The 26,915-nt window shown below is 40.8% G+C and overlaps 1 protein-coding gene across 2 annotated transcripts; it reads right to left on the minus strand.

Annotated features, from left to right (window-relative positions):
• LOC118886739 (myosin-2) lies at positions 1 to 25,928 on the minus strand. Of its 2 annotated transcripts, XM_036836892.1 has the most exons (40): positions 25,837 to 25,928; positions 25,671 to 25,713; positions 23,986 to 24,209; positions 23,753 to 23,896; positions 22,045 to 22,201; positions 21,246 to 21,273; positions 21,054 to 21,162; positions 20,878 to 20,970; positions 20,403 to 20,466; positions 20,185 to 20,283; positions 19,617 to 19,720; positions 18,951 to 19,089; positions 18,162 to 18,280; positions 17,924 to 18,073; positions 16,639 to 16,809; positions 16,203 to 16,512; positions 15,659 to 15,738; positions 14,343 to 14,430; positions 14,129 to 14,246; positions 13,355 to 13,478; positions 13,130 to 13,266; positions 11,055 to 11,310; positions 9,245 to 9,487; positions 8,955 to 9,131; positions 8,727 to 8,872; positions 8,553 to 8,643; positions 8,078 to 8,467; positions 6,791 to 6,917; positions 5,982 to 6,100; positions 5,644 to 5,840; positions 4,743 to 4,926; positions 4,496 to 4,661; positions 4,270 to 4,394; positions 3,794 to 4,102; positions 3,503 to 3,706; positions 2,825 to 2,950; positions 2,564 to 2,734; positions 2,376 to 2,480; positions 2,161 to 2,256; positions 141 to 293 (listed from the first exon to the last, which is right to left on the minus strand). In XM_036836892.1, exons 3-40 carry the CDS (start codon positions 24,187 to 24,189, stop codon positions 141 to 143), a joined length of 5,823 nt encoding a protein of 1,940 aa, XP_036692787.1. In that variant the 5' UTR covers positions 24,190 to 24,209; positions 25,671 to 25,713; positions 25,837 to 25,928. The 2 variants fall into 2 exon arrangements, with proteins under 2 accessions (XP_036692788.1, XP_036692787.1); XM_036836893.1 differs by lacking the exons at positions 25,671 to 25,713; positions 25,837 to 25,928 and having other exon boundaries at positions 1 to 293; positions 23,986 to 24,189.
• Between the last annotated feature and the right edge of the window lie 987 nt (positions 25,929 to 26,915).

Genomic DNA, 26,915 nt, shown 5'->3' on the forward strand with positions numbered 1-26,915 from the left:
TAAGGATATTGCTTGCACAGTGCCCTGTGCTCTTTACTTCTTTTGCAGTAGGGCAGGATAGACAATAATTACAGAGAGAAATGACCAAAGACTTCACATTTTGTGCCTCTCTCCAGTCATTCCATAGCGTCAGGACATGGTCACTCTTCACTTATGATCTTCGTGTGAACCTCCCGGCTCTTCACCCGCAGCTTGTTGACCTGGGACTCGGCAATGTCAGCTCTTTCCTCGGCCTCCTCCAGTTCATGCTGGAGCTTGCGGAATTTAGATAGATTTGTATTGGATTGTTCCTCCTGAGAATAAAAATGGAATTGTAAGGCACCGATACTGGGCATCTTTCTAGACTCTGTAGGCCTAAGGGAAGAAAGGACTTGCCATCTGCAGAAAAGTTAAAATACCCAGCGGGAAACCTTATTGTCTTACCACCTTCTGAATTTTGCTTATCATTGAAATTAACTTTATGATTTATTTGGGGCTTCGTGTCTCATAAATCATTGCAACTCTACTTTTGCAACCAAAAGGTGGAAAAAAAATATGTACCACAATTAGAGTAAGAAAAATATAAGAGCAGAGAAGAAGGCAAGGATAAAATCATGCTTGTTAATGCTTGCTGGAAGATGACTATTCGCTCGAGTTAGATATTCTTTATCATTAAGGATGAATTTCTTAATAGCTTCTTTATATTGAAATAAATGTTGAATTTTATCATATATCATTTTGGCACATTTCAAAACAATCACTTTTTTTCTCCTACTTTGGATGTAATGATTCTATTGACAGACTCCTTAATATTAAGTAATCCTTACTTTGTAGGAATTAAGCCTATTTAATCACTGATGGACAGTCTCCTTAATATTTATTTATTTTTATTTGGTTGCGCCGGGTCTTAGTTGCACCAGGCGAGCTCCTTAGTTGTGGCATGTGAACTCTTAGTTGCGGCACGCATGTGGGATCTAGTTCCCTGACCAGGGATCAAACCCAGGCCCCCTGCATTGGGAGCACGGAGTCTTAACCAGTGGACCACCAGGGAAGTCCCGACAGTCTCCTTAATAAAAGTAAGGGTTGCTATAACTATACTCATGAATAAAACTTCCTTTAGTGTCTTCCCCCCTGTTCTCTTTTGGACAGGTTTTGGTATGCGGGTTATGCAAGCTTCTTAAAATGATTTGGAAAGCTTTTCATCTTTTCCCATGCTCTGGAATGGCTTACATAGCTCAGGGATTATCTGTTCCTTGAAATTTTGAAAGACATATCTGGACCTGAGTCCATTTTCAGAAGTATTTCTGAAATAACTTATTCAGCCAACTTAGTAAATTATATTCTCATATTTCTTTAAGATTTTAACTGTCTTAACAGATTTATATTTTACATTTAAAAAATAACCTTTCTACCTGTATGGTTTGTCCCATTTCTCATTTGTATTGTTGTGAGTTTGTATTTTCTCTCACTTTTTCCTTGATTAATCTAGTTATAAGTGTATTTATTTTATTACTTCCCTAGATGTTAGTGAGATTATCAAATTAGAAAATAGAATACTCTAATTCATTAATTTCTACCTTTATCTTTATCAACACCTCTTACTTTTGTTATTTTATTATTATTTATGATTTCTTTATTGGACTGTCAGTTTTCTTCATTTTTTAAAATTCTTGATTCATGATGAAAGCATATAAAGCAATGAATTGTCCTTCAAGGACAGCTTTGGTTACATTCTAGGCTTATAAATGTCTCATCTTCCTTGAAATTTTGTTTACAGTTAAAAATTATTCAGTAATTATGTTTTTATTTAATTTAATCCAAACGTTTTTTAGGAAAGTTAGTTTTTTAACATTTAAATGCTTGGAAATTTTTGTTTATATGTTCTCATTACTTTACAACTTTATCACACTGTGGCTAGAGAATGTGGCCTGTATTATTTCTGCTTTGAAATTTTTTGAGGTTTCTTTGTGGGTTGAATGTTAACTTTAAAAATCAATCTATTAGTATTACAAATAGTAAGCAATAAGTTAAAAAATGTGCAAACGTTTCTAAGAAGTACACAGTCTTCTATGAAGCAAACAGCTTATTTACTACAAGAAGTAAATAGTAAATCTAATTATTTATTTATTAGTTTTTCTTAACAGAGGACTTCTCCCTTCCCTCTGTCTTAAGGATACTTACAGCCTCCTCAGCTTGTCTCTTGTAAGATTTCACTTTTGCCTGAAGTTTATCTACCAAGTCCTGAAGCCTGAGTATATTTTTCCGATCTTCTTCCGTCTGAAAGATGATAAAAACCACAGGGCCTTACTTCAAAAGCACATGACTCTTGTATCATCGCATGTGACTGTTTCCTGTATATGCAAGGAGTGCTTAGCTGATAAAAACTGTTGCTGTACCTGGTAGGTGAGTTCCTTCACTCTCCTCTCGTATTTGCGCAGGCCCTTGACAGCTTCCGCACTACGCTTTTGCTCACTCTCAACCTCTCCTTCCAGCTCACGCACCTGCGAATGAGTAGGCTCTTAAGAACTTTGATCCAGTAAGGCATTGGGAACAAATGGAAATAGATAGATATTGAGAGACCCACCCTGGCCTCCAGCTTCTGGATGTGCTTCTTGCCGCCCTTCAGGGCCAGCTGCTCAGCCTCGTCCAGGCGGTGCTGCAGGTCCTTCACCGTCTGCTCCAGGTTCTTCTTCATCCGCTCCAGGTGGGCGCTGGTGTCCTGCTCCTTCTTCAGCTCCTCAGCCATCATGGCCGCCTAATTAGCAGTAAAACAAAACCAGTTGAGAGAGCTGAGGTAGCCCATCAAGACTGTAGTTTGACCACCCCTATGTGGCTCTCTGCTCACATCAGTGATGGCCTTCTTGGCCTTCTCTTCTGCGTTGCGAGCTTCCTGGATAATGTCCTCCATCTCTCCTTGCATTTGGGAGATGTCTGTCTCCAGCTTCTTCTTTGTATTGATCAGGCTGGTGTTCTGTTTAAAAGTAAGTTATATGTTCTTTTAATCATGTTACTAAACTACTTAGTGGTACTTTTCAAAAAACATTTTTCTTGAAAATAATTTCAGATAAAAAATTGCAAGTCAAATGCCCTTTAATATTATTTTGCTATGCAATACAATTAATTAAAATAGAAATGTTATAGAATATTTAGCATTTTCAAGTACATAGTTCATAATTAGACCAAATAGCTTTATAATTTTATAACCACCATTTACCAATGAGACCACTCACAGGGACAAAATTATAACAGATGTTTGAATATTTCACTTTTCCACAATAAATATGTCAATATTGATAACCAGGGTCAGTAAAGATATTAACACAAAAGAATATGGGAAGCCTTAGAATATTTTAGGAAGTAATCTATAATAATATGTACAAAATGAAACAGTGAAAGATTTCTCAGTAATGCATTGAAAATTCGGTAGAAGTATAAAACCTGACTGTCATATAAAAAAAATCAAGCTTATGTTTTCTGGGGTGTAAGCATTTACTGAAGGTGAATTCTTTGTGCTGAATCCCACCTGGGTGTGCAGGAGCTGGACGCGCTCGCTGGCGTCCAGGAGCTCCTGCTCTGCCATCTTCCTGCTCCTCTCCGTCTGCTCCAGGGTGGTCCGCAGCTCCTCGATCTCGGCCTGCAGCAGGTTGGCTCTGCGCTCCACGATCGCCAGCTGCTCCTTCAGGTCCTCTTGGCCCCGGAGAGCATCATCCAGGTGGAGCTGGGTATCCTGTGGAATGAACGATCATTGAGACACCTTGTTCTCAGGACTGCAGTCACCCCAACTGCCCTGGGACCATCTCCTGAGCCCATTTACCTTGAGGATGGCTTGGGTGTTCCTGTAGTTCTTCAGGGCCTCAGCAGCCGTGCGGTTGGCGTGGTTCAGCTGGATTTCCATTTCGTTGAGGTCTCCCTCCATCTTCTTCTTGAGCCTGATGGCATCATTTCTGCTCCGGATCTCAGCATCCAGCATGCTCTGCATGGTCTCCACGACTCTAATGTGGTTCCTCTTCAGCTGGTCAATTTCCTCATCCTTTTCAGCGATTTTCCTGTCAACTTCAGACTTGACTTGGTTCAGCTCCAGCTGGATGCGCAGGATCTTTCCCTCCTCGTGTTCAAGAGATGCCTTAATGACAGCAAGGGGTGACATTAGCAGGGAATGGAAGCATTCAGAAGTTTTTCTGCACATGTTCCTTCCACTAATTTTGTGCTGTTTCTTTTTCTGTTCAATATATGTGGCTAGTCCTAATTTTTTTTTTGAATCTGTTTACAATGCACATTTTTGACTTGTACCTCTGCTTCTTCTAAAGCAGCCTGAATTTCAGACTTTTCTTGTTCCACTTGTTTCTTTATTTTCTCCAGTTCATGCATACGTTTCCCTTCTTCTGCAATCTGCTCAGTGAGGTCAGAAATCTCCTCTGTTGTTTGGGTAAAGACAGGTAGAGGTTTGATCAGACAGAGGACATAAGAGGAAGGTTCCTCCAAGGCATGAAAATTATTGAAAGTGAAAGGGACTCACGCTGCAAGTTTTTGTTCTCTCGTTTCAAAGTTTCTAGCTGATCCAAGGACTCCTCGTAGGCGTTCTTCATCTTGAACAGCTCAGTGCCAAGAAAGCGGGCCTCCTTCTGAGCAGCCTCGAGCTCGACATGAGTTTCCTCATACTTCTGTTTCCATTCTGCCAGGACCTGAAACACCCACCGAGAGTGGTTACCTCCTGGAAAGGATAGAGGACAATGGTGGAGAGCAGAGGCTGCTGTAGAGACTACCTTATCGAAGTTCCTTTGCTTTTTGTCCAGAGCTGCACAGGCAGCGTTTGTCCTCTCCACATCAATCATGAGGTCCTCGACCTCATTCTGGAGCCGCTGCTTCGTCTTCTCAAGGGAAGCGCATTTGGCGTTCACGGCTTCTACGTGTTCCTCGGCAGCCTGCAGCCGCTGGGCCAGCTTCTTCCTTGAAGATTATGTATGTTTGTAGAAAGAAGTGAACCAAACCAAGAATTATGAACTATTACCATGCTGAAAAGTATGGGGAACTTCATATTAAAAATATCCATTCATTCACTCAACAAATATTGATGAGCTGCTTTTATGAACCAGATGCTGAGTATACAGCAGTGAACGGGACAGAAAAGGTCCCTGCCTCATGAAGCTTCCAAACAAGTGAGAAACAATAAGCAAGTGAGAAAACGTATAACAACATATTGCAGATATAAGTGCAGTGAAGGAAAATAAAATGGAGTACGGCGTGGCCAACTATTCTAGATACTTAGGGAAGTCCTCTCCAAGGAGGTAACGTTTGAGTCAAGATCTAAAAGAAGTCAGAGTGAGCCAGAGGGAGATCTGGGGGGAGAGTATTCCAGACACAGAGAGGCCAACAACTGCAAATCCCTGAAGCAGCAATGAGCTTGGTGTGCTTGACAACCAGCAATAAGGCTGATTATCTGTATAATTACTTGTTATTCTTTGTTTTCTTAACTAGATTTGAGGCTAGGAGGATCGTGATGGTGTTTGCTTTATTCATGTCTTATTCTCAGGGCCTGATAGTGCCTGGCAAATAGGAGCTAATTAATGAACGTTTGTGGGCTAATTCACTGAATCTTCAAAGCTTGTGTCTTTCTGATTCAACATCCAGCGTTCTCTGCACATTCTCTCCTATCTGCGCACATACTTGGCCTCCTCCAGCTCCTCTGTGCGCTGGATGGCGTCCGTCTCGTACTTGGTCCTCCACTGAGCCACCTCGCTGTTGGCCTTGGACAGCGTCCTCTGCAGCTCAGCCTTGGATTCCTGCTCCTCCTCATACTGTTCCCGCAGCAGGTCACAGTCGTGGCGGGAGGACTGCAGGGCGTGGGCCAGGGCGTTCTTGGCCTGTGGAGGTAGTTACACCTTCTTTTTACTGGATATTTAATTGTTTAATTCTTAAGTTTCAAAACCTTTTTAAAGTTGGTGTAATGGACTCCAATTAGGGTCAGGTTAGGGGAAAAAAATGAGTCTTACAACGATAGTTACCTTTATCTCCTCTTCAAGTTGCCTCTTTAATTCCTCAGTCTGTTGAGTAAATGCTTGCTTGCCCCTTGATAACTGAGACACCAAAGATTCTTTTTCATCTAGCTGACGTGAAAGTTCACCTGATAGGCAAAAGAAATGGCACCGCTCTTTAAAGCAAAGAAAAAGTTTTGCAAGCCCATATTAGAAATAAGTTTAAACTCTCAACACCGCCTTCCAGTTGAGTACTCAGATGATTGAATTCTCTGTTGACACCTTCATGCTAATGTCAAATTTCTGATTTTTATGGTGAAACTTACATATTAACCTGAATGAATAAATACAGCCTAAATTCTCTTTGTTCTCTCCATAACTGATTCTTTCAGGGTTATATAATATTGTGCAAAACCTGTTGATAGCTGTCAGAGAAGGTAGCTAAAATGTCTAATTCTACATTGTCCCTGTTTCATAAGACTTTTGAGGGACTGGGTTATCCATTGCCCTATTCAGAAATTTGGTTCACTCTGATCTAGATAAAAAGAAGCTTGGTCTAAAACAGAAGCCCTGGACCCATGCTGGAGCGACTCCTGATCCCAAGCATCCCCTCCATGTGACCAAATCCTCAAGGCCTTTGTGGAGCAGAGCTTGGCCCAGTCCTATGGAAGTCTTCATCTCCTGCATTGTCCCCAGGTGACCTTGCATGTAGGGTGAGAGCCTGAGCTGTTCGCCGAATCACACATGTTCTCAGTTGCTTTTATTAGGCTCTCACATCACCATATCAGTTGTTTTTGACCACATCATCTCCACTTTTAGGCCTCATAGAGGAGAGTTACCAGATTCCGTCTGCAGGCGTCCCCTCTGGGTTGTCAGGTCACTGATCAGCCGCTGTTGCTCTTCCTCCTTCGATTTCAGCTCGCTCAGTTGGTCTTCCAGGGTGCGGCACATCTTCTCTAGGTTTCCCTGCGAGAGAAAAAGTAGAAGAAGCAAATGAAGACATTTTAATAATATTTTGCTATGGCTGCAGTTTCTTCTAAAACAGAAAAATATTTATTTTGACATATAAAATAAATTTTCTTATATGTAATACGATATATTAGAATTTTTTCTATATATTTTATGATTGCTGTCCTAAGGTGAAACTATACATTGGGGTTTTTAAAAAGCTGATTGTGAAGCTTTGTTCAGTATTCCAGGCATACCTCATTTTGCTGCTCTTCACAGATACTGCGTTTTTTTTTTTGTTTTTTGGTTTTTTTTGTTTTTTGTTTTTTTACAAATTGAAGGTTTGTGGCAACCCTGTGTCCAATAAGTCTGTCAGTGCCATTTTCCCAATAGCATTTGCCCACTTCATGTCTCTCATCACATTTTGGTAATTCTCACAATATTCAAGCTTTTTCATTATTATATTTGTTACGGTGATCTGTGATCAGTGATCTTTGATGTTACTACTATGACACGTTGAAGGCTCAGATGATGGTTAGCACTTTTTTAGCGATAAAGTATTTTTAAATTAAGGGATGTATATTTTTTTAGACATAATGCTATTGCACACTTAATAGGCTACTGAATAGTGTAAACATAACTTTTATATGCACTGGGAAACCAAGACATTTGTGTGACTTGCTTTATTTTGATAGTTGCTTCATTGTGGTGGTCTGGAACCAAACCCGCAGTATCTCTGAGGTATGCCTATAATAAAAAATTTAAAGATCATGTACTAAATTTAAGATTTTGTGAGAATTGAATGGCACGTTTTCTAAAAGCATGTTTATAAATACTTGATTGTTTTTATGTACAATGAAACTTTGCTTATTGGATAATTGAGAATTTTGGAGACCTGTGTTCTACAGTTGGAGAACAAGAGAACACTCACAACCTATGCTCACTGCTGGTGCTGTCATTTGTTAGTAGTGTCATGGGGCCGATGTGCTTAACTTCTTTGAATATTAGTTTCTTCATATGATTAAGTGGAAATAATACAAATACTAATATCTTTCTTGCTTACCTCCTGGATTACTACAAAAAACAAATGACATGTTGTGTGTGAAGGGGCCTGTGCAAACTGTGACATGCACATAAAGGGTCATTGTTGTTAATGACAATTTCTCAGACTGCGGTACCTTGGCTTTAGAGATCGTTTCTACGTTGCTAGCAAGGTCATCAATCTCCATCTTCATCTCACTCTTCTCCTTCTCCAACTTCTGCTTGACCCTCTGCAGGTTGTCAATCTGCTCCCCCAGCTCGGCCACACTGTCCGCGTGCTTCTTCCTCAGCGTGGCCGCCGTGGCCTCGTGCTGCAGGGTGGCCTCCTCCAGGTCCCTGCGCATTTTCTGGAACTCAGCCTCCCGCTTCTTGTTCATCTCAATCTGGGCTGAAGTGGCCCCGCCGGCCTCTTCCAGCCGCTCGCTGATCTCCTCCAGCTCCCGGGAGAGGTCTGAGCGCTGCTTCTCTGCTTTGGCGCGGGAGGCCCGCTCTGCCTCGATCTCCTCCTCCAGCTCCTCGATGCGGGCCTGGCAGTGGGGAAAAGCTCAATTTTAGCTTTTTTATGTCATAACTGTGCCTCTTTGAGCCAGACTGATGGAAATATGAACTTACTTGCAGCTCTTTGATCTTCTTCTGCAGTTGAATGCCAAGTGCTTGTTCATCTTCAACCTTGCTTTGCAAATTGCTGATTTCAAACTCTTTCCTTTTTGAAAAGTAGCAAAGGATAACAGTTGAGTTTATATGCAACATTGGAAGCAAGTTCATAAGCAATTCTTTCATACTTACTTTTTGAGCTTTTCATCAAGTTGTTGTTTTTCATTTTCAATATCCATTATGGACTCTTGGGACAACTTGAGGTCACCTTCAAGTTTCCTCTTAGCTCTTTCTAGGTCCATGCGAAGTTTCTTTTCTTGCTCCAAAGACCCTTCAAGCTAAATACAAATAATGTTGAGTCAAAAGGATTGCTTAGCTTCCTTTCAAAGAAAATAATTTCCTTGATAATCCTAGACTTACGTCATCCACTTGCTGCTCTAGCTTGGTTTTAGCTTTGGTCAGAGTGTTGACTTTGTCCTCTTCTGCCTGCAGGTCATCCAGGGTCTGCTGGTGGGCCTCCTGGAGGGCCTTCTTCTCCTTGGTCAGCTTTGCGATGGTTTCATCCAGATTTGCCATCTCTTCTGTGAGGTTTTTCACCTTAGGAAGTAAAAACACTTTGCATTACATGTTACATTTTGGTGGCTTCAGTTTTATGCTTGTATCCCCTAATAATAATAAAAAAGTAAACTTTCCTTGTATACGTTTCCTACCTTATTTTCCGTGGCATGTTTCTCCTTTTCAACCTTGGCCAGTGTCAGCTCAAGGTCATCTATGTCTTTCTTCAGTTCCGAACATTCGTCCTCCAGTTTCCTCTTCTTGGCCGTCAGCTCAGCATTGATCTCTTCCTCATCCTCAGCTCTCTCAGTCACCTCCTTGATTTTGGCCTCGAGGTGGATTTTGGTTTTGATCAGCTGGTCACACCTTTCCTCTGCATCAGCCAAGCCTTCAGCTTCCTTGAATTGGAAACAAAATCAAAATTGGGAAGTAAGAATGAAGTATTTCACAATGATAACGGTGTAAATCACCACTATTGGTTCTTTGGCTTAAACTTTTACGAACCACCTGCTGTGTGTGATTCAGGACGCTCCACATTGTGAGAAAAACAAAATGTATCAGATATTGTCCTGTTCCTTGAGAAGAGTATATTCTACAGTAGATTAGAAAACTTAACCCTAACAAGCTACCATTAATTCAGAAACCAATTAGTGACATAAGAGATCAGAGAAGTTGTATCAGATACGGTTTCATGAATGAAGTGGCATTTGAGTTGGGCTTTGAGAATGGGTAGGATTTGGTCTTTTAGAAATGAATTTATTGGGAGAAGGATCAGGAGGAGAGAAAGGATTCCAGCAGGAGAAATTCTGGATGTAGCCACTACTGAATCATTTCCCATTGTAGTCTTGGAGGATGATCCTGGTTAAGATGCTCTAAATTCTATTTGAGGCATAAAGTGATCAAGAAATTCCTAGCAACCTATGTTTCTACTTAAGAGGGTTGGGAGTGGACAGGAAATGAGAGAGAAATTGATAGATACATTCATCAGTGAGCCTCCATATCAGTCTTCGAATACATAAAAGAATAAAATGTGCTGCAGATAGCCAGGTAGTGAGTATAGTGGTGTAGGACAGAGTCTAAGTGATTCCCTATGGACAAGAGAAGAGAATTCAGGATAGATTTGGAAGGGGTGGGGACAGAAAAACAGTTCTTTTCCCTTCTGTAATCTAAAAGAAAGAATTATTACACCGCCCAAACTTGACAGAAGAGACCAATCTTAATCAGCAGGAAAAACATATGGTTTTGTGATGAGTAAATTATACCAGACCAATTCAGTTCACTCCAAATGAAAGACAGTCTCATAAATTACATTTCAGAGTTGATGGAAGCAATTCTAAAATACTTGGTTTGGGAGTAGCAGCAGGCTGGATGGAGGGAGAGAGTTGGGGGTAGGCAGAGCAAGTTAGGTACTGATGCAGCAATCCGGGTGTGATGTGATACGGCACTGACTATGGAGATGGATTGGAAAGAGCAAATCTCAGTTTTGGAGATCAATAACAAACAATAATTCAATAAAAATTGATGTAGAATACTGTCATTTGTCAGCTATACATGCTGTGATTTAAGACCCATAGACACCTAGAAGTTCAGGGATGTTTCAGAGAAAACAAATCACTCTCTCCATGCTATCCTCTCCTTAATATTTTATTTGGGCTAGCTTCGTGTTAAAATCACTTTCAAGGACTGTCTTCATAGGGAAAAGAAGTTGTAAACCCTGTAGTTTGATGAAATTGTACAGAATGGAAGAAAATGGTCAGTTCTAGCTCATTGCCCTGGTTCTGGTTTGGGGGCACTTATTGGGTGATGAAGGAATAAGGACTTCATTAGTACCATCAGAGTGCTTTAACCTTCTCCCTCCAGTGAGTGTCTCTCACACTGACTACCCAACTCACTGCCTCTAGTTGTGGCTAGAGTCATAGCGCTTGCGTCCTGATTAGCAGTACACAGGATGATACCACTACTTACAGCCTGAACTTGGAGCTGCAGGTCATTCTTCTCTTGTACTAGAGTCACCAATTTTTCCTCCAGTTCCTTTCTTTTTGCCTCTGACTTGGCAAGTTCATCTTTGGTTTTCTGGAACTCTTCTTTCATGGTGGCCATCTCTTTCTCCGTCTCCGCACTCTTCAGCAGGGGCTTGATCTTGAAGAAGAGTTTCATCCAGGGCCAGTGCTTGACATTCATGAAGGCTCGGATATTGTACTGGATGCAGAAGAGAGACTCCCTGAAATTTAATTGATGCAAATTAGATATTGTGTGGATGATGAAATGAGATGAAATCTTGGCAGTGAGAGTTGGAGGTTCTGCCCTCCACCATGTTCCTCACCTACTTTCAAAAGCACAGATGAAAGAACTTATATTTGGGGATGGTGGTCAAGGACTCATTAATCATTCCTTTCTCTACGTTGGTGCTTCTCAAACTTTGGTGTGCATAAGAATCATCTAACTTCTTTTTTTAAAATTTATTTTATTTTTTTGGCTGCGTTGAGTCTTCGTTGCTGCGTGTGGGCTTTCTCTAGTTGTGACAAGCGGGGGCTACTCTTCGTTGTGGTGCGCAGGCTTCTCATTGCGGTGGCTTCTCTTGTTGCGGAGCACAGGCTCTAGGCACACGGGCTTCAGTAGTTGTGGCACGCAGGCTCAGTAGTTGTGGATCACGGGCTCTAGAGCACAGGCTCAGTAGTTGTGGTGCATGGGCTTAGTTGCTCCGCAGCATGTGGGATCTTCCCAGACCAGGGATCGAACCCGTGTCCCTTGCATTGGCAGGCGGATTCTTAACCACTGCGCCACCAGGGAAGTCCCTCATCTAATGTCTTGATGATCTCATCTCATCAAATACTGGTTCCTGGACCCTTTCCCCAGAGATTCAGATTCTGCAGATATGAGGTGGGGCCTAAAATTTGCATTTTTAACAAGTTTGCAAGAGATGCTGATGGTGTAGGTCCAAGGACCACTCTTTGAGAAGTACTGCTCTGCTTTAGTGCTTCGCAAACTTTCCTATGTGAATGCCACTGAGAGCAGTGAAGGGGGAACCAGACCCCTCAGGGATGTGGGGCATGGGATAAAGGGACTCATTAAAAACTCAGAATTTCTTTGAAAAATCTCTGGTTTTATATTTTAATGTTGTATGATTTTTGCATTCTACTCTAATCTCATCACATTTGTTTTAATCTAAATTATTTTTAAAAATTAATTACCTTCATACATGGGCAATTAATTGCCCCAATATATATCTATATATATCGATATATATAAGTATATATATAGGTTCATGACCAAACTTATTATTTTTAATGAAATAGAATACAGTAAAAGATATTAGCAGAACTACAGGTGATAGAAAATCTGTTCCATGTAAATTATTTATATATTTACACACACATACATGTATGCATGGATATACAGGTGGCAATATAAAATGCATTTCTCCCTATGGATCCCGTTCATATGCGTCCTGCAGTTTGAGACACCTGACTCGTAGTCTTAGAACTCTGTCCCTGCATCAAATTCGATCACTAAAGTGCCAGGTACCTCGGTGAAATTGTATTAACTTACTGAAAAAATTTTTGTCACCTATTTTGCCCTTAATAATTTAAATCATAATAATTCAATAATAGAAATGATCAGATGAAGTTGTTTCTGCATCTTGAGTAAAACCACTGTTGAAAATACTGTCTGCTGTGCAGTTCAGTGTATCTTATTTAATGATCTACCCAGTAAATTCATATTAGAACCAAATGCTAGGGCAACACTTTGTCTCTGCTTACTCAGTGGTATGTTTTCTCTTGTTAGATAAGACCTACACATCTCTCTCTCTTTTTTATTATGCTTCCCTCTCTTTTTTATTTTTTACCCAAGCATTCGATGCATTCCGTGGTGATGATTCCTACCTTAACTTTTCTGGTACATGTATATCTCCACTTCAGCATCAGACTCTTATTCATCCCTTCTTACTCTGGTGGCCTTATCATATCTGAGCCTTAACTGAAAGCCACCTCAAATATGCTTCTGAAGGATGTGACTAGACAAGCAATATGTTTGTATACCTCCTCTCCACCATCCTGTGGTACTCCACTCTTGCCAAGAACCCTTTGCTCCTGGCCTGGGTTCGAGTAATCAGCTGGGCCAGCTTGTCATCTCGCATCTCCTCTAGGAGCCCCAGAAGGCCAGCTTTGAAAAAGACCTGTGTGTGGGCAGAGTTGCAGATCAGAAACTTTACATAGACTTCAAAGGGACAGGCATAGTGTCTGGTGGGCCTTAGAGACTATTACCTTGGTGTGACCAAATTTATACTGGGTGTGGTCAATGTCGATGGACGCAAGGAGCTTCTCAGAAGCCTTCTTGCTGTCAATGAATTGTCCTTCAGGGATTGCACTTGCATTTAATACCTTGTATCTGGTAAAGTAAATATAGTTTTTTAAAACTTGGTTTACTGATGAGACTAGTAGTAGCTAAGTGTTAAATGATCCATTTAAAAAACCCAGAGCTTTAAAACAATGATTCTTTCTTCACAGGAAGGACATTGTATACATAGATGGTCAATCTAGTATCTACTGTCTATTTTTATTCCATTTTACCTTCCTGCACAGTTGCAACTTTCCTTTCTGCCTCATCAGACCCTGTTCTCAGGAAAGTATTCTACAATTTTGTTCACATTAGTGTGTAGATGACCAATAAAATGTAACATATTATCCTTGGTAGATGCATTTGCTATTGATAGTACTTACCTCTACTGAGTTTTTGGAAGGATTAAGTGAAATAATCCAAACATATTAAGCACTCAAAAATGGTTGTTCTCATAATTATTGAAGTTAATGTAGACATCTATGAGCTAAGCCAGGAGCATGGTAAATCCAGTGAAAAGTCTCTAGAGTGCTTAGTATGTGGTATATCTGTGTTTTAAAGGTGTTTTGAGGCTTATAATTTTTTACTCTTTTTGTAGCAAATTAAAAATAACAAAGGCATGTTTTTCACTAAATTGTTTTGCTTGCACTAAATATATTTATACTAAACTCCAGGAAACACCATAATTAGGAGAGTCTGACCTCTGTTTGAAGTCTGCATACAGGATTCTACTTGGGAACCCCTTCCTGCAGATGCGGATGCCCTCCAGCACACCGTTGCACCTCAGCTGGTGCAGGACAAGATCATGCTCCATGGCGCCTAAAAAAAAAAAAAACCATATTTATTTCACTGCAGAGTTTTGTTAAAAGGAGGTATGGCAGTCATGCTTTGTGCTTCCACTCTAGAACTTCTTACCAGGAGTTTTCGTTTCATTGGGGATGATGCACCGCACAAAGTGAGGATGGGTACTCCTGAGGTTGGTCATCAACTTGTTCAGATTCTCCTGTAGAATCAGGGAAAATCCTGTTATCTGAGATTTAGACATGGTTATGAGCATTTGGTGATGTCTATAAAATCAATGTCCATGGCTGAGTTGAATGATCCTTCTGGACCATTTTAACTTAAGGTACCACCTTGGTAAACTTCTCCTGAGATGCAGTTTCCTCCTCAATACCTCTTTCTCCACTTGAGTTGGCAGGAGTTACGCATATAAAGCAGGCTGTCAGGTGATTCTTCTCAGTGTTTACAAGCACCGTCCTCCTTCCCACCCTTGTCCCTGGCCACCCACATACATTTACAAAGCCATTGCCTTCCCATCCTGGATGGTCACCCTTTCTCCTACCAAACTCTGAGGTTCTCCAGGAAGGAAATACAAGCCTGCACGACATTTGGACTTATTCTCATAAATATAGCTTCCCCTTTCCAACTCTATCAACTTTTAGGGCATAAAGATTATCTATAAGGGGAACGATCCTACCAGTTAAATTGAGAATTGACTAGATTATGAACATGGATACCATATTAGGTTCCTTAAAGCTTAGCTGTTAGATTTTCATTAGTCCTACTGATGATTTAGTCTCTTTGAGCACATGCCATTGCTTTTTTTTTTTTTTTTTTTTTTCCAAATGACTGTTTGCAGGCTGGACACCTGTGTTTTTTTGTTTTTGTTTTTGTTTTTAATTAATTAATTTATTTGGCTGTGTTGGGTCTTCATTTCTGTGTGAGGGCTTTCTCTAGTTGCCGTGAGCGGGGGCCACTCCTCATCGCGGTGCGCGGGCCTCTCACTACCGCGGCCTCTATTGTTGCGGAGCACAGGCTCCAGACGCGCAGGCTCAGTAGTTGTGGCTCACGGGCCCAGTTGCTCCGCGGCATGTGGGATCTTCCCAGACCAGGGCTCTAACCTGTGTCCCCTGCATCGGCAGGCAGATTCTCAACCACTGCGCCACCAAGGAAGCCCACCATTGCTTATTTCCAAGACTCAACTAGATTATGCATAGCAGAGCATTACGTTTTATAACATTTCCTATAAAATATTTGTTATTATTTGGCTTAGCATGAAAGATGACCTGATCATTTCCGAGTAATTTAAAGCTCTTCTCTTCAAAGCTAGATGAACAGAAGCCATTATTTAAGGTCAGTCCTTTCCTAAATGACTTGTGGAGAGAAGACTTTGTGCTTTTAAAAGCAAACTCCCAAAATAACAAGAGAGTGTCAAAAATAGTTTCTCTTACTCTGAAAAGGGCAGACACGGTCTGGAAAGAAGAGCCCTTCTTCTTACCATGTCTCTTGACCATCCCACCACCACTCGCCTCTGGAGAAAAAATAAGACAAGGTGTCATTCAAACATAGTTTTGAATTGACAGGGCTATTTCTTGCCTATTTGTTGATTTCTGTGCTCAGATGGAACATTTTTCCAACACAGATGACCTCTCTGTTTGAGCCTGAATGAATCTTATATGTCAACTAAGTTTGCATCCACTTTTCAGTGGTACTCAATAACCAGCAGATATGGAGGAAAAAGCAGGAGAGAATCATAGAAGCCAAGCCTTTTCATTGGTTGAGATGCTGAAAGTTCCTTTCTGACTCTTTGCAGTAGGGCCTCCGTCAGTGCTGGAGTGAATGTATAATCACAATGCAGCCTACTTACTCAGGACTTGGAGGCACAATAGATTTGGCCCTGCAACACTTCAGCCTGGGCTATGATATCACTAGCCTCAATCTAACATCACATTTTGTAATATCAGGAGAGCATGTTGGGATTTTTTTGAGCATTACCTCCTTCAGCAGTTTGAGCCCCAGAGAATAGGTGAGCTAGAGTTTTCAGTGCAGACTTCTGGTACAGCCCGACCACGGTCTCGTTCAGGGGGTCCTTGTTCTTGTCCAGCCAGCCAGTGATGTTGTAATCCACGATGCCGGCGTAGTGCACCAGGGAGAAGTGGGCCTCGGTCCTGCCTTTAACCATCTTGGGTTTCTGGAAGTTGGCAGACTTTCCAAGATGCTGTTCATACAGCTTGTTCTTGAAGGAGGTGTCTGTGGCCTTGGGGAACATGCACTCCTCTTCCAGGATGGAGAAGATGCCCATAGGCTGAAAGCAGACCACAACACAAAGTTACAATTCTATATAAGCATTTTTCTTTGTCTATAGAATTAAACAAGGTGCAATGAATAATTTAGTTCTCACAAAACATAGTTTCCAAAACTTGAAACGGACCTTCTCGATGAGCTCAATGCAGGCGGCCAGGTCCATCCCGAAGTCGATGAACGTCCACTCGATGCCCTCCCTCTTGTACTCCTCCTGCTCCAGCACGAACATGTGGTGGTTGAAAAACTGTTGCAGTTTCTCGTTGGTGAAGTTGATGCACAGCTGCTCCAGGCTGTTGAACTAAATAAACAGATGTGTTTACTTTTCTCTTAGCAAATTGAGCATTTTAAGATATAGGGCTTTTTAATTTAAAAATGTAGAATAGCCTTTAGATTATGGGTATCAAAATTCTTGGGAGGCTGTGAAATCTACTGTTTTCTCTGCTGCCATTTTATACAAAATCCTAAATCATCATTATTATTAATTCTCTTTTCTTGCACTTGCTTAAATTGACTCAGGTGTTTTCTGAGTTCCTACTTAATCATTCCATGTTTATTCCCATCGTCTTCTGCATTTTCTATTGACTCATTTAACAGCTAATTTGAAACCCATTAGAAGCTGACTGGGAGGAGTGTATTGTGTGGAAGCCATCATGGTCAGCGCTGCAACAAGAGAGCAAGAATTGCCACCCTTACTCTTCGATGTGAAGCGAAAACAATCAAGATTCCAAATATTATGTACAGTATATTAACACACACTCATATTTTTTAAAAGCCAAAATGTTAACATTAACTAGATATAAATAGTGGAATTAACATGGACTCCTTTTCCTTGATTTTCCATAATTTCTGCCATGCCTAAGTTTTACATTTATAATTAGAAAAAGATAAACTTCTTTAAAACTATAAGCAGGAAAAATGTGTTTTATAATCAGATATGAGTTTTTATCCCATATCACATTGATGAGAATTAAGAGTTCCTTGCATTGAATTTATTAATGCTGACTCTAAATTACTGACTTTTTCTCAGCTCTTACTACCTGCCTAAGTGTTTCTGAATGGTTTCCCTACCATATATTCAGAGCGTATTATGCACTGCACAGGTTTATTTTGATATTTTTATATTAACTCCACTTTGCATTGTGGGATTTTTTAAACCCCTCACTACAGCAACCTAATTCCTGACTCCCTTTGGATCATGTAGCAAGTTAAAGAGTCCTCATTAAGTAGCTTATTCCTCATAGAAGTGGGATTGCCACTACGATAAATGATTAGCTGCCCAATCACTGTCTTTTAAATTTTAGCATAACTTTTTGACATTGGTAATAAAAGGTTATAATATTCACGGATTTCTTCTTATTGATGTTTCCATTGCTTTACTGTAAAAACCCCTTAGCAACGTACTACCAACTCACATCAAAGATCTCAAAGCCAGCGATGTCCAAGACCCCGATGAAGTACTGCCTGGGCTGCTTGGTTTCCAGCTGCTGGTTGATGCGGGCGACCATCCACAGGAACATCTTGTCGTAGACGGCTCTGGCCAGGGCGCCCACTGCATTGTACACCTTGAAAGACAAAGGTGTGTCCCTTGAGGTTCATAGAGGACCGTAAAATGCTTGCATCCCTGGCTGTGAATTTGAATTATGCACCTACCTGCTCTACAGTCTGGCCTTTGGTGACGTACTCATTGCCGACCTTGACCCTGGGGTTGCAGAGGGCTTTGAGCAGGTCAGCAGAGTTCAGACACTGGAGGTAGGCTGCCTTGTCAGCAACTGAAAGGAAGAAAGGATAGAATGATGTTATTATGGCCCAAAGCAACCCACTTCCTCAAATAAAAAAAAATTTTTTTAAGCTACAGGCATTTTGTGCAGTGTTTTCAGAATATCTTTTTGAGTATTCTTGTCCATTTTTTTCACTAAGTTCAAGACCTTGGTTATGGGTAGTGTTCCCTAAAGAACTTCAGAAATTGTAGGAACATATGCCTAATACCCATGCCGCACATATCTTATCTAGGTCTACTTTCAAATGCAATTCTTGGAAATGAATTTGTCTTCCCAGGAAAGCTCAAGGGTAACAAGTTAAGAATGTGACTTTCGGGCTTCCCTGGTGGCGCAGTAGTTAAGAATCCACCTACCAATGCAGGGGACACAGGTTCGATCCCTGGTCTGGGAAGATCCCACATGCCGCGGAGCAACTAAGCCCGCGAACCACAACTACTGAGCCTGCGTGCCACAACTACTGAAGCCCGTGTGCCTAGACCCCGTGCTCTGCAACAGAGAAGCCACCGCAATGAGAAGCCCCTGCTCACTGCAACTAGAGAAAGCCCGCACGCAGCAACGGAGACCCAATGCAGCCAAAAATAAATTAAGTAAATAAATTAAAAAAAAAAAAGAGTGTTATTTTCAAACAAACGTGAAGTCAGGTGGATGACTCAGTTGATACCTTCAGTGCCATCTGGCTCCGCTTGCTCCTCACGCTGCTTTTGCTTGAATTTCAAGTTTCCATAATGCATCACAGCCCCCGTGAGCTTGTAGATAGAGGTCTTCTCTTCATTAGTAAAGCCCAAAATATCAATAGCACTCTGCCAACACAACCAGTAGAATAACTGTCAGGTTATGATCCACAAGTTTACCATTAATAGTTCACATTTGGATAATTCCTGATTTGTTGGTCAGACTGAGGAAACTGCCAGTACCGATGGGAGCAAGGAACTCCTTAGATTGGGTGTCTAGGGAGCTAGTCAACTAGAAGCCAGCACAGAGCATTGGAATCACAGGTGCATACCCTCTGAAGATGCAAAAAGTAAACTTAAAATAGAGAACAAGGATAGTAAACTTATTATTTTGAGAGGTGGTATGGATTTAATGCAAGTAGATTATAAAAAAATGGTTTAGGGAAATTCAGAAAGGATAGCTCTTTAAAAGACTATCACGGGAAAGTGAGATGTTGCGGGGGCACATCCCGGTCTTTTCAGTTGACTCCAGGTGGCACATCCATGCCCATCTTTGAATCTTCTTTTGTGATTTCTACGAGAAACTGAGTATTTATCTAGCGGGACCGTTGCTCTGACCCCGAATAATCATTCTAATTTTCTTGTGTTCTACTTACATCTGTGGCCATCAGTTCTTCCTGATCATCAATGCTTGGCACGCTGATCTCCCCTTGACTGATGAATGGGAAATCATATGGGTTGGTGGTAATCAGAAGCATTTCTAAGTACATGGAACAGAGCAAAGGTAGGCAGAAATGAAATATCCTCTTCATTAAAATAACAGATTTCTAGACAAATTCTAAGGCACTGGGATGGAAAAAGCCATGATATGTTATTGCTCAATGAAAAAAAGAGATTACGGAAGAGCATGTAACTGTGATTCCAGTTACTGTATGTATGTATCTATTTGTAAAGATATATCTACAGAAAATGACTGGAATGATATTCATCCAAGTGTTTATAGTGATTATTTTCATAGTGATAGGATTTGGAGGTGTTATTTTCAGTTTTCCCTTTGAATTTTTATAATGAGCACACATAAATTTTTACCAAACTTACAAAGCTGTTTTCAAAATCAAGACAATGTGTACAGTTGACAAAATTCCATCGTGGAATACTGAGTTGGACCAGGCATTGCTAGGTGCGGGTGTAGTAATTTTGAAAAGGAATTATGACATTTCTTACCAATTAGTTCTGGTTTCTTGTTTGATGTGATCTGATAAAAAATATGATAGCTCCTTTCAGCTTTAAGCTGGAAAGTAACTCTAGACTTCTCTAACAGATCTGGAAGGAAATAAATAACAAAGAGGAAAAATGTAAAAATTCATATGAGATGAAAATTTTAGTCAATATTATAGGTCATAAGAAACAGAAATGATTGCAAAGTATATCCAAGCACTTACATGTTTCAATATCAGCAGAAGCCAGTTTTCCTGTAGTGCCAAAGTGGATTCTAATGAATTTACCCTTGAAAGAAAAATTGACATTACTACTTTGTTTTTGAATCATATCAAATCTTTGAGAAACTCAAAACACTTGAAGTGCTAACATTTTAATATTAAATCAATTCAGAGACAGTTTGTTTCAGGTAGAAAAAGGTGTTATCTCCTATTTTTTAGGTAAAATAATTTTATCTTTAAAATTTAAAAATTGTGGATAATTGTAAATAGTGAAAGATAAGAACTCAGATATAGGGTCATATATCTTTTTAGACAGGACTTGGATCCATGTTATTACATGCTCAGAGGAAAAGGAAAGAACCATGGTATAATATAATGAAATTGGAATGGAATGAAAAAGACTCAGAGAATGTATTCACAAACATCCCATAAATTTTGACCAGTGAGCAGTGTCTGTAATAGTGTCCAAGAGACTTACAAAGCGAGAGGAGTTATCATTCCTCACAGTCTTGGCGTTGCCAAAGGCCTCCAGCAGGGGGTTGGCACTGATGATTTGATCTTCCAGAGTGCCCTGCAAAGGCAAGAACAGTCCTCACATCTGGGGCTTCCTGCACGCCCTGCCAGTCTTGATTCTGACACGCCAGTCAGACCCACCTGCATTTTGCCAGTTTCCTCCTTCTTCTTCTCTCCAGTGACTGCAATTGTTGCAAAGTACTGGATCACACGCTTCGTGTTCACAGTCTTCCCAGCCCCGGATTCTCCGCTGTCAAATAAAAACCAAGTCAGTAGAGGTCCCAAAGCTGGTAGCTATTGCAGTCATGAAAAGAAAGCATCAAATCTACTTACGTGATCAGGATTGACTGATTCTCTCGGTCTACAAAAGAGAAATTAAGGACGGTCAATACTGTCTAACATCTTATGGAAAAACCTGAACGAACATTTTGGCCAACCCAGTATTTGTAAATGGAAAGTACATAAAATGGCATGGACTTAGTATTTTCCAGCAATCCCGAGGACTTGGTGGCCCTAGGCCTAGCACCTTCTCCAGCACCCCTGTCTCCTGCTCCCTGTGGCTCCCTCCGCACATTAGTATACAGACTACCATTGAAACAGAACGCTGCAAAGAAGCAGCAGACTTTCTCTTTTTATACTCCACCACTAAATACTCACCGGAAGTGGACTTTTGGGTTTTCAGGTGGATTTAGATGACAAGTTAGTAGCATGTTTATTGTAGGTACAAGAAGTAATGAAAAATAGGCATTAGAGATATTTTTAGTGCGTGAGAAGGAGTAAATATGGTAAAGGTGGTAGCTTTGGAAATAATCATGGCCTTAGTCATATTTTTTAGGGAAAGTAAAAGTTCATTTTGATGTTTTACTCTCTCTGAAGGGGAAATCTTTCAGCCCTTTCCCCAGGGTGCCGTTGTACCTTAGATTGACCTAGCTGAGACAATATTCTAGGACTAAGATGTACGGTATAACTGTTTCAATACCAGATACACCTTAAAATCTGGAGTGTGTTTAGGTTGGTTCTGGGCAAAGGGCAATAGCATTTAGGGGACCACCTCAAAGAGTGTGCTGAGACGGGTAGAGTCTTTTTCTCCTATGGTTCTGTTCTAAAAAGATGCACAAAACATCCAACTCACCAGTCAGCATGAACTGATAGGCGTTGTCAGAGATGGAGAAGATGTGGGGCGGGGCCTCCTGGCGCTTTTTGCCTCGGTAGGCAGCCACCACCTCGGGGTTGTACACCGGCAGCCACTTGTAGGGGTTGACGGTGACACAGAAGAGGCCCGAGTAGGTCTATGCAAGGGAATAAGAAAGAATAACTAGCCGAACACCTTTCCTGTGATTTGTGCGATTCACTCATTAAATGAATTTTCACTAAAAGGAACACTTTAATTAAGCACTCTACATGTCTTCAAGGCATCAGCACGAAAACTAGTTGAAAGGTTCAACAAGACAGCAGAATCCTTGAGGGAAGGGACTGTAGCTTAGACTTCTCATTATTCCTCCTGGGATTTGTCACAGTGATTTTCACATAGCAGGAGCTCCAAAGTTTTGGGGTTTTTTAAATGTAGTATAAGACATTTTTACTGTAGTTTAGAAAATGGGCATATATTTCCTTTGTAGCATTAAGACATTCAAATTCATAAACACATAAATTTGGTACCTAAATACTCAGCAACATGGAATAGTTAGGTGAACTATGGAAAATCTTCTTAAGATACTATGATCCAGGCATTTAAAAAGGCACACATGAAGGTATGCAGCAATACTGGGGAAATATTTGTAAAATACTACTGAGTTATAAAGATACAGAACACAAAATGATGTAAATACATTATGATTACAACAGACGGATTTCCAAAATCTTTGACAACTGGTCTAGGATAAGTACCAACCAATCAGAACGGATGCTGACTCTGAACACCAGGTACACTTGTGTAGGTGTTGTCCAGCTGAATAGCAGCAGCGGCTAAACTATACAGAAATGACGGGAATTTCCTGACAGTTCAGTGCTTAGGACTCTGAGCTCCCGTTGTAGGGGGCGCGGGTTCGATCCCTGGTCAGGGAACTAAGATCCTGCAAGCCGTATGGTACGGCCGGAAAACAGAAAACAAAGAACAAAAAAACCCTATGCAGAAATGTCAACCTAACATAATAGATTCAATTAGAAAGTACTACTGAGTTTGTATTAGGTGCAAAGCCTCTACAAGGCCCTAAGAATGAAACATAAATGAGATGTTGTTCCTTGAGGAACTTCCAGTCTATGTAGGAGACAGACACGTAAATGACTGATGGTGGAAAAACATTGTCAGTGTTATTGCAGAGACAGAAACAATAGGACACAACATCCAACTTTGCCTGGGGAAGTTGGAAAGTCTTCATCAAAGAGGCATTCCACATGGAAGGGACCAGAACACAGAGATACAAATTGTGGTTATTTTGGAGGAGTGAAAATTGGTCTTTAAAACCAATTTTAAAAACATTATTTTTAAGTGTTAATACATGAGTTTATCTTTTCCTTCTGAATGATTCTGCATCAGGAATGGGGTTGAGGGGAGATGTAAGCATGTGGTTGAGATATAAACAGTAGCTGCTCCAGTGTTTGTTCAAGGGCTCACTGGCAAACCCAGTCCTAGTGGACAATGGCCTTGCCTGGCTTTGGATGAGAAGACAAAGGATTAAGTGCCAGCTGTTGGGTTGTGCCTTACAACAGCAATCGTGAACCTTTTAACTAGTTACATTACTAGTGAAAGCGCAATGAGTCACTACTTGTAACCCATTTATACTATAATGAGCTGACAGGGTCCGGTGATAGAGCCCACTTTGGGGGTGGGGGGCACTCACGTAGATCATCCAGGCTGTGTAACGCTCTTTGAGGTTGTACAGCACCCCTGGCTCGTTCAGGTGGGTCATCATGGCCATGTCCTCGATCTTGTCAAACTTGGGAGGGTTCATGGGGTAGACTTGGTCATCTTTCACTATCAGAGTCTGGAAAACAGGAAGGGTAACTGTTTGTCAACTGAGTGACCAAACAAAATCATCAGTAGAATGTGGTTGGCTCCTGGGACTCTACTCACTGCTCCTCTTTCGGTCTTCACTGTCACTTTCCCACCTTCTCTGCTCTGGATAGTCCCTTTGACAAAGGCTTCCTTGGGCTCGGCCACAAAGACAGATATCTTGGCGTCAAAGGGCCTATTCTGGGCCTCAATGCGCTCCTTTTCAGACTTTCGGAGGTAAGGAGCAGCCTCCCCAAAAATGGCCATTTCCTGGTCTGAACTCATGGCTGCTGAACTCAGAGGTCCTAAAGGAGATGAAACATTTCATAGTAGAGGTTCTGGATTGTCATCTATATCCATAAATCTCTATCTTGATGATATTTCATAGGCCCAGTTGAAAATTTCATCAGGCAGGTGCACTGTACTCCATGCTACAGTTATTGAAACAAACATATTACAAGGACTCAAAGGCATCAGGGGTCACTGTGTACCCAGCATTGTACACAGTGGTTTTTTATCTTCTTTCATCCTTCAAGAATGACGTTCTAATAAGAGGGCTGGGCGGTAGCCTCGCATGCTGCTAAGGAGCTTGTGATCTTGGGTTGCACTTGATCTTTCTGAGCCTCAGTGTCTCCATCTTTAGAATAGGGATTATAATATTGCCTTTCTGAATCCATAACCCATGAGATAGAGGGAAGACACTTTGAAAAAGAAAAGTTAAAATAATGACTGAGAAAGCAAATTGAAATAGTTGAGGCTACTAGATATAAAATGTCATTTATTATAATGCAAGAGAATTACATTTCCTGCCATATAATGTAAGAGAACTTTATTTTCTCCTTGAGATGTTCAGCTAGAAGTGCTCATGTTCAACGGATTTGGTGGGGGGTCGGATTATAATTTTGTTTACTTTTTTTTTTTTTTTTTTTTAGCTGGGTGCTTAGTAGAGTTTCTCTAACATAATTTCTTTGCATATTAAATCCAGTTAATCAGTTTAACCCAGTTAAACTAATTGAGGATAAAAGCCACAGCAGATGTTATCCTCATTCTTCCATATTAAAGTCTCCCTCTGCTATTCCACATTTCCTTCCGAAAGAGGCAGGCTCCGGCTGCTCCATTCTGTGCTGTCAGCAGGTTGCCGGTGGCATCAGTAGAATGAAAGGTTTAGCAGAGGATGCTACTTCAGTCATTACGTGATCAAATTACTTGAAACTCATTTTAATCATCTTCCCACCAGTCTCTCTCTTTAGAAATGCAGTGTGTAGTAGTGGGGCAGACTAATATCTTTACTATCTATGTGACAAAAAATTCATAGTGTTTTGGTTTCATACAACACTCAGCACTGGATGAAGTAACTTTTTAGAAGTCTTTAAAGAAGTGAAAGAAGCATTTTCCTAGGTACTTCTTATTTGTTAGAGATCACGTTTGCTAAATGAATTCTAAAAGCAGGACACGTTTTTATCAAATTTGAGATTTTTAGCCGGGGAATCTTAGTGCAGATTTTTTTTTCCTACAGAAACAAAATAATATTCTATTAACAACTATTCTCTTGCAAAAATGTCGTCCCACCAGTGCCTGAGTCCTAAGACGAGGTGCATTGCTCTAAAAGGCAAGTCCTCCGTCTCCTTCTCCCACACCTTTCCTGAAATACAGCTCTTAAGGTCTTTACTGAGACAAGCACTTTCTCAAAGGTTGCTAAATGACACAAATCTGTCCTAGAGGCTCTCTCGCCTTCTCCTCCAGGGACTGGTTAGTCCAAATCTTACCTTGTTAGCAAGTGAGAAGATGCAGCCTGGAAGTGAGACAGTTCTATAAAAGAAGAGGAAAAAGTACTTGATTAGTTAACCAGAAAGAAAACAAAGCAAGACAAAAATCCTGTTTGTGGCATTACTTGCTATTGTAAACAGAAGGCAACAAAAGTCATGCACGTACAATGTGCAGTATCGGAAGGAGCAATACCCCAGCCGGCAGCTGCAGCTGACACTGGGCAGTGTAGCCAGCCAGTGTCCCTCTTGAAAGGCCGGTCCTGTTCCCACTTACCTTGGAGCTTTTTAAAGCAGGACGAGTCAGCTTCATTCCAAGGGCCCTTTTATATGGATAGCTATGGAAACTATGCAGCTGCTTCTTCTTTCTTAAGTCAAAAGGAATCGTTTGGCAAAAAAAGTCTTGGCAATCTTGCATCCCCGCATAAATCTCATTCATGTTAAGAATGGTTGGATATAATTAGAAATATTTTTCTTATTGAGTATGTGGATAACTCTCTTACGGATAATTTGAGAAGATGATCTGAAAGGAAGGTTCACGCTGGTGGATAAGGGCAGTGGCTGGGCAGCCAGAATACCTGGCTTCCCTCATAAATTCCTCCTGGCCTTGCTGGGCATGCCTTTTGGGGTTGTGTTGCATCACTTTACATAGTTAACAGATTAAATGATAGAAATAAAGGACAAATCTGTGTTTTAATTTTGTGAGGGTTAATTTTTACCTGTCGATCTTTTTCTTCCAGCCCTGCAAAATTAAGCTATGTGCCTTGAGCGAGTTAAAAAGAAAGTCCTCCCTTGCAATATTCGTGTAGTTTTGGGAATACCCTTCCTCTCTCACTGTTTTGCTTTTGCCCAGGCTAGTCCTTACACAGCACACTATGTCCTGTCCACTACTCATTTGACTTGCCTGCAAAAAGAAAGGCTGAATATTTAAAGGTGCTTTTAGGGAGTACTTTTCAATATTTTTCACGTCAGCACACTGGGGAAAAAAATGATAACCTTCGTGTAGCGTGCTAGAAAAACGTGGGCGTGATTTGGTTATGTATATAAATAAAGGCCGTGGTGAGAACATGTCTTTATATTTATTTATGTAACATAAATATAATATACATAGCATTAAGGAATATATTAAATACTGAATGTGTCTAAAACTTCCAATTTTCTTTTTTTAATCTTTTAAGGAGAAATTTCAGCTAGGTGCCATGAACAAGACTTGTTTATATCTGACTTTATACTTGAAGTAATGACACG

Source organism: Balaenoptera musculus, chromosome 20 (genome assembly GCF_009873245.2).
Source record: "Balaenoptera musculus isolate JJ_BM4_2016_0621 chromosome 20, mBalMus1.pri.v3, whole genome shotgun sequence".
Classification (NCBI taxonomy): domain Eukaryota; kingdom Metazoa; phylum Chordata; class Mammalia; order Artiodactyla; family Balaenopteridae; genus Balaenoptera; species Balaenoptera musculus.

Coding starts and splice junctions, on each gene's coding strand:
- LOC118886739 (XM_036836893.1), bottom strand. CDS start 24,189: ATGAGTTCAGACCAGGAAATGGCCATTTTTGGGGAGGCTGCTCCTTAC. Junction 15,739..16,202: donor GGCTCAAACTGCTGAAGGAG/GTAATGCTCAAA, acceptor TTTTTTCTCCAG/AGGCGAGTGGTGGTGGGATG. Junction 11,311..13,129: donor CACAGGATGGTGGAGAGGAG/GTATACAAACAT, acceptor ATTAAATTTCAG/GGAGTCTCTCTTCTGCATCC.